Raw genomic sequence first — 13,526 nt, 5'->3', positions numbered from 1 at the left:
AAAAGCAGCAAGAATTACCGCTGGTGATTGTAGGTGAGTACTGATTATTATTATTATTATTAATAATTATGATAACAATATCGGGAGAAAGGGAAGGACAGGGATGCTAAAAAAAGTCCCTTATTTTTGAAATGCAATGTTGGCAACCCTAACTAAAAGTTCCCTCGTGCAAGTTACAGGGCTACATTAACACACACTAGGGAACTTTTGGTGTGGGCCAGCAGGGTCCACACGCGCTAGTTAGTGCACAACAAGCTAGTATGGACTAGAATTCATACTGTTCTAGTACAAACTAAAACACTATATAGACAAGCCCTTAGTTGTCGGTTCTCCCTTCTTATTTTGGAACAATTTTCTTGTATGTTGCTATCATCTGAGAAACAGGAACTTCTGTGTTGTGCTGAAGTAGCTATTTACCACTTAAGGTCATGGTATTTCTGTGTGTTTGAAATGCTTTAAGAACAGTTAAACAGAAAATATCCATTTCCACTTTTTACAAGCTAAGTTCTCTTTTAAGATTGGTCTTTGCACAGTAACTTGTAGTACTGTATGAGGGATTATCAATTTAACTTGGACTCTGTTTACAATTTAATATCTAGTGGAACTGGACAGGACTGGACTGATGTCAAATGGTATGCTATCGCTATTGCATTACGTTTGCCCAGGTTTAGTGCGTGGAGATGTGTTTATGTACTACAGGTTTATTAATTGTCCCCATATTGTTCTGGGTCAGTTTGTTTGTATAGCCCAGCAGGATTACTGGCGGATTCTGAACCATGTGGAAAAAAACACTCATAAAGTCGAGGAAGAAGGAGAAATTGTTATGGTAAAGGAGCACAGAGAGCTAGATCGCAGTGGAACCAGGAAAGGACATATAGTTATTAAGGTGATTTTCTTTATTTACTTAATATTCTACCTGTCAATCGCTAAAAATGTAATTTGTCAGAAAATACAGTGGGAACCTGGAACAGATATTCACATTTGTCTGTCCTACAACAGCTCAATAGAGAGTTGATTAGAAAGGATTTATATTTTTATATAAATACAAAATCTGCTTCCTATTAATAAAGCAGGATCTATTCAGTACATATTTTCTGGTTTTATGTTAGAAACCACTGGTAGTGTCTTTACATGCATTAATCTGTGTTTTCTTGGATTAGAAGAGGGATTTTAAAACATACTAAAAAATCGATGGAGTGTTATTGTGTGTGCAAACCAAATGCTATTATAAATGCCAAGATAGTGCATAGTCTTACAAAATGTTTAATATGTGAACTGAACTTAAACACACTGATACTTTTTCTTTCTAAGAGTTTATCAGTCACTCAGTTTAATTTGAAAAAAAAGGTGCACTATGCATGCTTCAAAGCCTGGATATCATCACTGGGGTGATGATACTGTGTGATACTTCCTGAAAGCCTTTTGCACTTCTATTTTTAAGGCAACACCAGAGCGACTCATCATGCATTTAATAGAAGAACATTCTATTGTGGACCCAACTTATATAGAAGATTTCCTTTTAACATATAGGACATTTCTATCAAGCCCATTGGAAGTTGGGGATAAACTCCTAGAGTGGTTTAGAGTGGACAACCTCAGGGATAAGGTTGGTGTCAAATGAACAGACCAGCTTTTGTGGTGAAAATATTATCGATCTTTAACCTTTTTTTGTGGTGCTGATAAAGTCTGACTGTTCCATGATGATCTAAAAATAAATATTTTTATAGCAATATATTTCAGTAGCATAAAAAGGTATTCTTCCACATAGTTGCACACATGTAAGTTTTGATTCTAAATTCAGATATGCCAGATCATAGCCTCTAAAATGTGTAAATGCTGATCTTAATATGTAAATGCCAGTGTATCTGAAATCTAAGTCAAGACCTATTGTTCACAAATTCCACATAGAGCAAATATTTTCAACTCTCTCATATTCTGGGTACAATCAGCCCTCTCAGAAGACCCATTTTTGCCAGTAATTCAGGTCAAGTAAGTGTCCATAATTTTCTGGGCATATCACTGTTGCTTTCATGACAGCATTGGACCTATCTTCCATTGTTTTCTTGGAAAATAGCTTTCCAAGGCTGCAAGTACATTTGATTTAAGCAGCTTTCTACAAACCATGCACCTGAAGTTATGCCACCACAGAAAAGGGTTGTAGATGGTGCAATTGATGAAATTACAATACTTCTGTATATGGAAGTAAGTGAAGTTCTGTATGAATATACACGTGCGCACAAAATAAAACCTATATGGTCTGATGGTTTTTGTTCGTAGCCTATTCAAAACAGATGGCAATAACGTTCTTAGCTGACTTTTTTCATATATACTAGAGTTGACCTAGAACAAAACCTGTTGACCAGTGAAGGAGCTAGTATTTAAAATTACAGTCTTTTCTGTGTTTTGCAGCTAATTCCATGTTGTTCTTTCTCCCTTTTTTGTGCCATGCATTTTGACAATTAGTGTTAGTTGGTTTTTTTTTTAAATTAAAAATGTGAAAATTGTGTAGATCCACAGAGAATATCTGCCACATGATTTTAGTAGTCTGTCTGACCTGATTATTCCATATTGTGACAGAATGTACTTCTGTGTCCACATCCTACACACTATTGTAATAAAGTATTGCTTGTGAGATACCATTTAAAAACTCATAGTTTGCTGATCAATAATGTCATGGCAAAATGCACGTAGCAGTATTGTTATTATATGTGAAGTTATAAACATAAGATGAGGTCATGACTAAAACTATGTTTTCCAGGGGAGTCTGGGGAGTGGCCAAACCAGTCCCTCAAAGACAAAGGGCAAGCTGATACTTCAGGCAGGTGTAAACAACGTTGATGGGCCATTACTTGCTAAGTGGCCATCTTTTTTGGCAGGAAAAGGGATGGGGCAAAAAAATCTACATCTTAGCACAGAAACAGCATGGAGTTTCCTTCCACACAGACTGCCTGTCATCCTGAATTTCGTCTGGAAATGTTTTCCAAGGGGGAAGGAACTGACACTATAAAAGGGGGAACAAACACCCCAAGGCACCCCTCCTCTCTTGCTCTCACTCTCTTTGTCCATTGATTCACTGCACTAGAAGGAACAAAGAAAGCAGCCATTAAACAGAAGAAGGGGTCTTGGCCTTATAAGTTTGGCCACTAAGACTGTTGAGTGCAAGTGTTGAGAGAACTTTCTTTCAATTTAACATAGTTTGTTAAGTTAGGCATTAGTTACATTTATTCTTTATTTTTCTTGTAACCATTTCTGACTTTTATACCTCATTACTTGTATTCATTTAAAATCTATCTCTTTTTGTAGTTAATAAACTTGTTTTATTGTTTTATTTAATCCAGTGTGTTTGTTTGGGGAAACTCCATTTGGGATGATAAAATATGTGCATAATATTCCCATTGATGAAATAACAGACCTATATAAATTTGTATTGTCCAGGAGAGAGCTGGGCAGTACAGGGCAAACATTTCAGGGGGAAAATCTGGGATTGGAAGTGTGTTGGGTTCACCCTGCAGTATAATTCAAGCTAGTAAGAGCCTACGTGTGGCTGGCTGACTGCAGTATACACGCAGACATATAACTGGGAGTGACTTCCATGCCGGAGGCTGTTTGTGAGCAATCCAGACTGGAAGCTACAGCAGCAAAGCATTGTAAAGGACACCCCGGGCTAGAAGGCAGGGGTGACACAGCTGTTCATTAATCTGGATTGTGCCCTGGGTATGTCACACACATGTCAAGCACTTTAAAGATTTTTCTTTTCTGTGCATAATGAAGAGTGACTTAAAAATGGGCTGAGTATATAGATACTAAAAATGACTTGGGAGGGGGGCCTGGGTTGGATAACATTTTTACCAATGTGAAACTAAAAGCACTTGTGCATACAGCAACTTTTTTGTGGACTTGCAAAGAAAGAAAACTGTCTCAGCAAATAAAATAGGAAGTAATTTATTTTTAGACAAAAGAAACTGCTGTAATTGTTGAGCACTTTTGTTTAATAGAGATTTGAGCAATTGACAGGCTGACTATATTATGAGAGTTGTATAGTAATTCTGAAGCACAGTCAACTGCATTGTCAAAAAATGGAGATAAAGGTTCTCAGGATGTAATGTTTTATTGTTACTATACATTTCCTAGAAATGCTTAAAAAATTGACTGATCATTCACAGTGGCAATTTGAAAAGTGTAAGGTTTCTGAATTAAGCAAAACTAAAAGTACTAGAAGGGAAATTAATTGGCGTTGACTTTGTGTCACTGTAGATAGTAGCCCAGCCCCTCAGATCAAATTTGATTTTTTCTTTTCTGATCAGTTTAATTGTGCAGTGGAGGAAAATGACTCGGGGATTATTTAAAAGCAGTAAAAGTGATCTCTGCTTTTGGTTTACTTCTGTGAAAAGTCTGTGTAGCATCAGTGTCGAAAATAATGGCATATCAGATTAAATCCACACAAACAAATGTGTTTACAATGTACATCATCTTTTTCCTTACTATTAACTCCAAAACCAACCCATCCAAAAACCACCCTCATGTTTATCTTGTTTCTGAAGGTCACCAGAGTGGTCTTATTGTGGGTGAACAATCATTTTAATGATTTTGAAGGAGATCCTGCTATGACACGATTTCTGGAAGAATTTGAAAAAAACTTGGAAAATACGGTAGGACTAAAAAGTATCAGTGTCATGCTTTCCACTGAGGTGGGTTTTTTCCATCTGTGATTTAAGAATATTTTAAAAAGTCTTTGTGCTAGAAGAAGACAATCTACAGTCAGCTTTTAACACAGTCCTATTTGGTCTAAATTGTACATATGGTTGTACAGAATCAAACAGAAATGAGTAGTCTATACAATTTTACTATCTCTTGATGGTATTTCAAGAAAGAAAAGGGTTTGGGGTTTGTTTGTTTTTTTAGTAAGAATTGGATCCTTAAGTTCATAAATCCTTTTTTCTGTGGCATTGTTCTTTTCAGTTGTTCTTCCAATTCTAGATGAAGAAACATTGCATTCCTTTGTGTGTCTCTTCTGATTTACAGAAAATGAAGGGTCACCTCAGGTTGTTGAATATTGCCTGTGCTGCTAAGGCAAAGTGGAGGCAAATTACTCTGCAAAAACCTTCCAGAGACTCACCGCTCTTTTTCTGTCTAGTTGGAGGAAGTGACAAGGGTTTTGGCATTTTTGTAGAGACTGTAGAAACAGGCAGCAAAGCAGCAGAAGCTGGACTTAAGCGTGGTGATCAGGTAAGAAAGGGCATAAAATTATTCATGTTTCAGATGTAATTTTAATAAAAATCCCTCCTGGTTCAACCGAGTACAGTAAATGCCAGATAACATTTGTCTGAAATATAAGACTTAAAATATTACTAATTTGCTCATTATGTTTACCAAACTATGTAGTATTTTAAAGATTTGCAGTTTGCATCTACAGTTCTCTTCTATAGCTAATATATATATGAAAAAACTCCAAAAATATCCTGATCATGGTTTGTTTTAGGAAACACTGATAAAAAGGGTTGTAATGGGGTACACTCACTCTCGCGAGTGCCCCCTAGCCGAGTGTGTGCCTACACACACACACTGTTTGTTGTGGGTCTTTGCTGACTCAACCCTACGGCCAAATCTCACACAGTCTGTTTGGGTGATAAAAGCAAAGCAAACTCCTTCTGGGATATAAGTCCAACCGGGGGCCTATTTCAGCACCCTCTGTAAGGTCCTTCAATGTGCAGTCCTATCCTAGGGCTCAGTCTTCAATCAGTCCAGCAGGGCCTATGAAAGTACCCTGGCCAAACTGTGTCTCAGCCCCTTTTGGGCTCCCTCAAATTATCCTGGCTCTTTAAGCAGTCCTGGCCCTGGAGTGGGATCACATCCCCCAGGGCTTCCTGCCTGGAGACTCTTTGCTTCTCTGGGCCTTTCTGGTCCTACCTCTTTAGCTGTGCCACTGAAAGACTTCAGTTTCCCTTCTGGGTGCATCAAAGTCTGACATGTTTGTAGGACATACTTATATTTAAATTGTAGCAGCTAATTTATTTGGATATTTAATAATGCATGTTTTCATAATACCACTCTGATATGTAGCTGTATTGTAACTTCTGAAGCATTTCTTGTATCTTTTTTATAATATTAAATAGTAAATGTAGAGAATGGAAAACCTTTTGTGACATTTAATCTAAAAATTCAGGTTTTTTTCTGTTTCTCCTACAAGATAATGGAAGTAAATGGACAGAACTTTGAGAACATTACATTTGTAAAAGCTGTTGAAATCTTGAGGAACAATACTCATCTTTCCATTACTGTAAAAACAAACATTTTTGGTGAGTAGGCTTGCATAGCCAATGTACAATGAAGGCATCAGGGCCGCACTAAGTTCCACCCAATTTCCTGTGACCCCAAGGAGCCATTCTAGGAGTTGATGATCACCAGATCCCAGAGGCCATGTCCCTTTTTTGCCTGGGTACTTCCCCTATGCCAGGGTCTGCATGTGGGGGAAGGTGGGAGGGGGCGTAGAGGCAGCATAACCAGCTCTGTGCTCTCTGGGAAATCCTCATGTGACCATTTAAGCAGCTTTATGGGACCTTCACACAAAGGGGGCCGATAATCTGACCAAAAGTTTATTCACAAATCCTCTCTGTCACTGGTTTTGACAAGAAATAGCAAAAGATGTAAAATCAGGTTTTTTAAAAAACTTAATAATGGGTGTGAGAGCCATAACATCTTTTTACATCTGAAAGAGAAAATAGAGAATGTATAAAGTATATGTGCAATATCCATTTTAGCTTTACATTGTCATTTATTTACAAATAACTTTTTAAAATCTCTGTCAAAATATTGGTTATTTTTCTATAACCCAGGGCATACATGGTCTGCATCCAAGAGCACAAATACCACTACAGTAAGAACAAGATTCCCCCTAAACATACATGGTTTCTTTTCTTTGATTTATGTTATATCTGAGGTTGCTGGGGTCCTTTCCTCTCCTGGGTCTCATCTGCTACTTCTAATTATTTGTCTTTCTTCACTATTGATTTTCTGTTTTTAATTTTTTTTCTTTACATCACTGTAGAGGTCAAAAAATGGCATGAACTTAACTATAGCTTATTGTCACAAACAAAATGAGTACAAAAACAATTTAAAAAAACCCTTTTCATCAGATAACGTATGGTAATACAAGGTGACATGCAACAGTACACCCACTTGTACAACCTTCCTCTATCCGCTTACTCTGGTGCTTACTCTGTCCGCTGCTTGATGTATTTTAACAAATCCATCAGCTGAATCCCTTTGCAAAGACTGTACTTGCTATTCTAATTTTTTAATAGTGCTAAATGACTAATATGGAGCTAGTGAGTTATCAGAGAATATATCAGTGAATCCCTATGCTCACACCAGAATTTCTCCTACAAAGGCATACAGTCCTAAATTTTGCTATGTAATAGAAGCATGCAATTTGATTTCTTATTTGTGCATAATATGTGCTGCCTGCCTGGTTTGGGTGGAAAACGTGAGTAATCAGCACTGTGCAGCTGTAAGTTGTGTTTCAGTGAGCACAGCCATATGTGTTCAACTGAAAACACTACATTTCTCTGATGTCAGCAACCTCAAAGAGATAAAAAAAATAAACTGCTTGGCAGGCATTCATGTACAGCTTTGAAGGGTAGGGTATTATGTTATATAACCAAAACACAAATAAAATAGGTATAACTTTTTTCCCCATGGAATGTTTTTTTCTGGAAATGTCATTGTTACCAGTTGACCAGTTATATCTGATAAGTGTAAAAGAATATTGGATGTGGAATATATTTGATAATATCAATGAAGATAAAAGAAGCGTCAGTCAGTAAAGTGGTAAAGTGACAATCAGTCTTACGGTTGTTCTTAAGAAAACATCTGCATCCCATTACCTAAGAGATACAGACAAAAAGGTTGATTAATGTAAATGTAATGTTTCCCTTTTATCCAGTTAATTGTCTGTAGTGGATGTTAGCAAAGTTTTATGAAATGTGTTGTAATGTTTATTAATAAGAAAAGTGAAAATGATGAAATTTCTTCTACTACTTCATTTGTGATTGGAAATTCCCTCCAGTGCAGTAGTTTTCTCTTTGCAGTCTGTTTTCCTTTAGTCATTTAGGGCCGCCTCTCTCTCCCATTGAATTCAATAGCAAAACTCCACTTGATTTCAGTGGGAAGAGGAAAGGAATATTAAATTGACCATATTGTTAGTGTGCATGTTAACAACTATACTATTCAGTATTTATTTTATAGTGGTAGGTGGGGATGGGCAGAAGAAGGGTTAAAAGAACAAGCTTTCCAGGAGGTAAAAAGAAATTATAATAGGTTTATCTTCTTTTACAGTGTTTAAAGAGCTGCTTAGCAGGATAGGACAGGAGAAAAATGGAGTCCCCCATATTCCAAAAATTGCAGAAAAGAAAAGTAATCGCTACTCCATCCCAGATATGCCCGGAGATATGGAACAGATGTTTCCATGCGAGAAAGGAAACAAGAAAATCAAAGCAAACACTGTATCTGGTGGAAGAAATAGAATCAGGAAAATTTTAGACAAGACACGATTCAGCATCTTGCCTCCCAAACTATTTAGGTAGGTTAGACTGTTCTGGTAGAAGAGTAACCGTTGTCTAATAAGCTGTTATTTTCTAAGTGGCTTAGAATTTTCAGGTTTTATGTGACTGTTGTTTTTTATATACGTATAAGAAAACCGCAGCAAATATGACTAGCAACTGTAGAATTAGACCAAAATAGGTTTGAAAATGCCTTTTCCTTTAATGTGCCTAATTTCAAACCTGCTTTTCTTTTACATCATTTTGAATGCCTATCCACAATATAATTCAAATATCTGATTGATTGTCATTATTCTCTTTAGCACTAATTGTTATAGCATGAATGTGAGGAACTACCTGTGCAATCTGGGCACTGGGAAGCATTAATTAAGTAGCTTTCAGTTTAAAATGAGTGGATATGTTAAATCTGTTCAGGTGCTTTTGTCTATAGCAACCCATTTGGATTAACACCTTTTGTAGCTGTATTTGGAAAAGTGTTTTATGTATGGAATTTTTTCCCTTATGCACGTGGTTCAGTACCTGAAGTTGAATGTACAGTATTCCTTTAATATTTGTTCTGTGATTTACAGTTCAGAAACCTCAACTCAAATCATACAGTAATGACTACTAGCCTTCCAGCTACCAACACCCTGTTATATTCTGAATATATTTACAACATATTCAAAGACGAATTGTTTTAAGTGCTAAGAATTATTCTGGATAAGACAAAGCAAATGTAACAGTCTTAAATTACATGTTCTAGGTATTTCAGTGAGCAAACATAGAAATATAATAACACCTCGTTTATTGAGTTTGGATTTGCATTTTAATACATTTGATGTTAACAAAAGTAGAACAACTTTATTTCACAAAAGTTAAACCTGGAAAAGGCCTAATTGGTCAACTTATTTACCCCTTTTCCACCTTTGTTGTTATTCTTTAGTGCTTTGTGTCCTATGTTGTGTCCTGACTCAAGCACTGGCACATCAACAATTTGCCTTGGGACACTATTTCAATAGACTAATAGGTCTTATTGTTACGACACTTGTCTTGATAATTCAGCTACGTTTTTCTAGTGCTCACTTTCATCCTATTCCTCCTAATTATAAACAAGTTGGACCATTTCCACCCACCCCCAACCTCCTCAAAATCAGTATACTTTTCTTTTAGTCCTTAAGTACATAGAATATCTATAACAATGGCAGAAGTGCTTTAATATAACATGAGATCGAAGTGTGATGCCATTTTAAAGACTAAGAAACATCCCTATCATAGTTCATTTTTCCCCAATGTTAACTTAAATTCAGACATCAGTTGTCAAAGTGGAATCTTCATATGTTGTTTTTATTAGGTCTTTGCATCTGCTTGATTTTGTGCTTTTTTTTGTTGTTTTTGTCATCTGGCTTTCTCTTCTGTATAAACCTTGTTATTTACATTCCTCAGTAGAATCATAGAATTGTTGAAATGTTTACAGTATTTTTCTTGTGTTTTCAACATTGTCTTCTTTCTGTTACTGCATCACCTTCTCAGGGGATTGTTTTGGTAAGAAATTGCCTAATTATATGTTTTTGGGGGTGTACCAATACAACTTTCTCACAAGCATGGATGCTTTTTCACTTCTGTGCAGTTTCTTTGGTACTGTTGAATAGCATATATAATTCCAGTACTTTTCTTGCTATAAACTCAAGTCTTACCATTAAGTTTTCATCATCTCATGGGATTTATAGCACCATACGCTGAAAAGTATTGCATCACCCCACTTCTGCCCCTGTGCAATGTGTGGGATGCTTGTAGAATTTTGTGAGGTTACTGCACAATTACATTGAACCCATTTTGGTGATCCGATAATACGATTATAAGCAAGCCTACCATGCCTTTCAGCTGGTGGCCCTATACAGGAAAGAAAAACTGGCACCAGAATTTTGAGTACTCCACTTGGACTAAAAAATTAGGTATCTTGAAAATGCTCGCAGTTTGTAGTATGTTTTTATACTTACCTTAAATTGGTTAGTCTCTAAGGTGCCACAAGTACTCCTTTTCTTTGTAAAAATGATGCCCAACTTGATATTCCCTTTGGTGTTTCATTTCTTTTCTCACATCTTCTCAGTTCCAGTCTTTGACATAAATTTTTTCAGCTCAATAAATCAACACTGTTATCCTTATTGATAAGAACACCACCACCCAAACTATAGTATCTGCTTCTCCCTCTTCATCTTCATCCTCTAATTCACCCCACACTTTGACTTGATTTTGCCATCTGCATTTCATCAATCTATAATTTGTTTACATTTCCATCAGATGCTATACTCACTACTTCTCTGCAGAAAAGCTTACTCTTATTTTCATTTCCTCTCACCTACACTGTTGTAATTCGTGCTCCCTTTCCCCTTAATTGTGTCCTAAAGTTGCAACCCTTCAGACCTCAGTTTGTCCAAAAAGTACCCCAGCTCATTCTCTCTGTCTACCCAAAAGCAGAAACACTACTGCTTGCATTCTCAGAAATCTTCACTGGCTTCTCCATTTCTAAATCAGCACACAATTCTTTGTCTTTGTTTTTAAAACCCTTTCCCCCAATCTCTAATCCATTTTTTTCTGATCCTTAGCCTGTTTCTGAAGCTTCCTTGGTTCTCCTCTTCCTTTTTTCCCCCATGACAGTCACTGTAACCTCACCATCTGGAGCAGAACCTGATTTACTCGGTCTCTTTGCAAATTGTATCTTCAGATCCATCTTTCTTCCTTGTTCTGAGACTCTTAACCTTCTTTGTATAATATATTATCCCACTCTTTTGCTTAATCATTGTCCCTGAAACTTGGCCATTTTCCCTCCTCACCTCTGTCCTATTACAACTATAGATGTTGCCTCTGGCATATTTTAATTTACTGTTATGATTGACTAGAATAATATGTGCTGTCATTAATGATACTTTTGTCTGAGCAATGCTGCATAAAATTGTAGTTATGTATTTTATACAGTACTATAAATAGAGGTGAGATGTATGTAAATGCCTTAATTACATAAAAAAGACTCCAGTGGAAACATTAAAATGAGAGATGAGATAGTTTTGGTTTCATATGGATAGAAACTTTGAGAAATTAAAGTAACCAAAATGTGTTCTGCTAAATAAACCAAAGGGATTTCTTCTTCCTATATCTTAATGCAGAACTCCTCCCTGACTTCCCCGAAATAATACTTAAGAAAAAGTACTTTGCAAATAAATATACACAAAGCCATCAACGTAGTTGATTGTTTTGGGAGGGGTGCTACTAAAATTCCATTTAATAATGGGTAAGACTTTTAAAATTCATTTTACTCTCTGCCACAAGTGAATTATGTTCTTGCTTCCTATATAGAAGCATGACCTGGTGGCTAGAGATTTTTTTTTTCTTTTCTTTTTTTTTTTTAAGATGAGTGGCCAAATGCTTACAGTTTTTGCTTTGGCTGCAATTTTCTCAGGGCTGCAACTCTTTCTAGCTTGATGCACCACTCTGCCTAATGTTAGTCACCCTTTATAGTTTTTGTGCTTGGGCCTCTGATTTGCCTTTTTACTCAGTTGATTTGTGTTGCTGGAACACAAATCAAGAAAAGCAGGGTGTGCAAACATCAGCACAAATCAGGTACAAATATCAGCAATTCCTCTTCTTCTTGGAAATATGAACTTTCCCTTTTTATGATCCTGTGAAAGGCCCCAGGTTCCCTGTGGATCTTCCACTTCCCTATTGAGAGCCCAATTTGCAGGATTAAACAGGTCTAGCAGTTTCTCTGCTGGACCTCAGGTGCTGCTTCATTCAGCTCTTGTGTACTTCGTCATGTAATACTCTGGAGCATTTCTGACTGGGGAAGAACCAGAATAGGAAATGTGAAAGCAGTAGCATCCAGGTCCCTTAGAAAAGCTGCTGGATTCAGAGATGTGTTCCTCAATGGCAGTGCCCCTGTATGGGAGGAAGACAAAGGCAGTTTGCTTCATGTTGCAGAGAGAGCAGAGGTCCTTAGGAGATCACAGCATAATCTTAGTTAGGCAACCATCTATTTATTAGGGCGGTCAATTAATTGCAGTTAACTCATGCGATTAACTCAAAAAAATTAATTGTGATTAATTGCAGTTTTAATTGCACTGTTAAAAATAGAATACCAATTTAAATTTATTAAATATTTTGGATGTTTTTCTACATTTTCATATATATTGTAATCTGTGTTGTAGTTGAAACCAAAGTGTATATTTTATTACAAATATTTGCACTGTAAAAATGATAAAACAAGAAATAGTATTTTTTAATTCACCTCATACAAGTACTGTAGTACAATCTGTTGTGAAAGTGCAACTTACAAATGTAGATTTTTTTTGTTTTTGTTTTTTGTTTTGTTACATAACTGCACTCAAAAACAAAACAATGTAAAACTTCAGAGTCTACAAGTCCACTCGGTTTGCAGGCGATACCAAGCTGGGAGGGGTTGCAAGTGCTTTGTAGGATAGGATTAAAATTCAAAATGATCTGGACAAACTGGAGAAATGGTCTGAAATAAATAGGATGAAATTCAATAAGGACAAATGCAAAGTACTCCATTTGGGAAGGAACAATCAGTTGCACTCATTCAAAATGGGAAATGGCTGCCTAGGAAGGAGTACTGCGGAAAGGGATCTGGTGGTCATAGTGGGCCACAAGCTAAATGAGTCAACAGTGTAACGCTGTTGCAAAAAAAGTGAACATCATTCTGGGATGTATTAGCAGGAGTGTTGTAAGCAAGATACAAGAAGTAATTCTTCCGCTTTACTCTGCGGTGATTAGGCCTCAGCTGGAGTATTGGGTCCTGTTCTGGTTGCCACATTTCAGGAAGGATGTGGACAAATTGTAGAGAGTCCAGAGAAGAGCAACAAAAATAATTAAAGGTCTAGAAAACATGACCTATAAGGGAAGATTGAAAAAATTGGGTTTGTTTAGTCTGGAAAAGAGAAGACTGAGGAGACATAACAGTTTTCAAGTATTAAGGAG

At 36.6% G+C, this 13,526-nt stretch overlaps 1 protein-coding gene across 16 annotated transcripts in view; it reads left to right on the top strand.

The window, feature by feature from the left end:
- The window catches only part of RAPGEF6 (Rap guanine nucleotide exchange factor 6), a 227,820-nt gene that overhangs the window by 162,334 nt on the left and 51,960 nt on the right, over positions 1–13,526 (top strand). For all 16 annotated transcript variants that reach the window (XM_073355602.1, XM_073355601.1, XM_073355600.1 and 13 more), the window contains 6 exons: positions 734–886; positions 1,442–1,606; positions 4,542–4,649; positions 5,023–5,226; positions 6,188–6,296; positions 8,335–8,578. In XM_073355602.1, the coding sequence (XP_073211703.1) occupies positions 734–886; positions 1,442–1,606; positions 4,542–4,649; positions 5,023–5,226; positions 6,188–6,296; positions 8,335–8,578 (983 nt within the window). The remainder of the gene's footprint in view (positions 1–733; positions 887–1,441; positions 1,607–4,541; positions 4,650–5,022; positions 5,227–6,187; positions 6,297–8,334; positions 8,579–13,526) is intronic.

This window comes from Lepidochelys kempii, chromosome 8 (genome assembly GCF_965140265.1).
Source record: "Lepidochelys kempii isolate rLepKem1 chromosome 8, rLepKem1.hap2, whole genome shotgun sequence".
Lineage (NCBI taxonomy): Eukaryota > Metazoa > Chordata > Testudines > Cheloniidae > Lepidochelys > Lepidochelys kempii.
The sequence above is the reverse complement of the archived record's forward strand: the minus strand, read 5'-3'. Positions and strand labels throughout refer to the sequence as shown.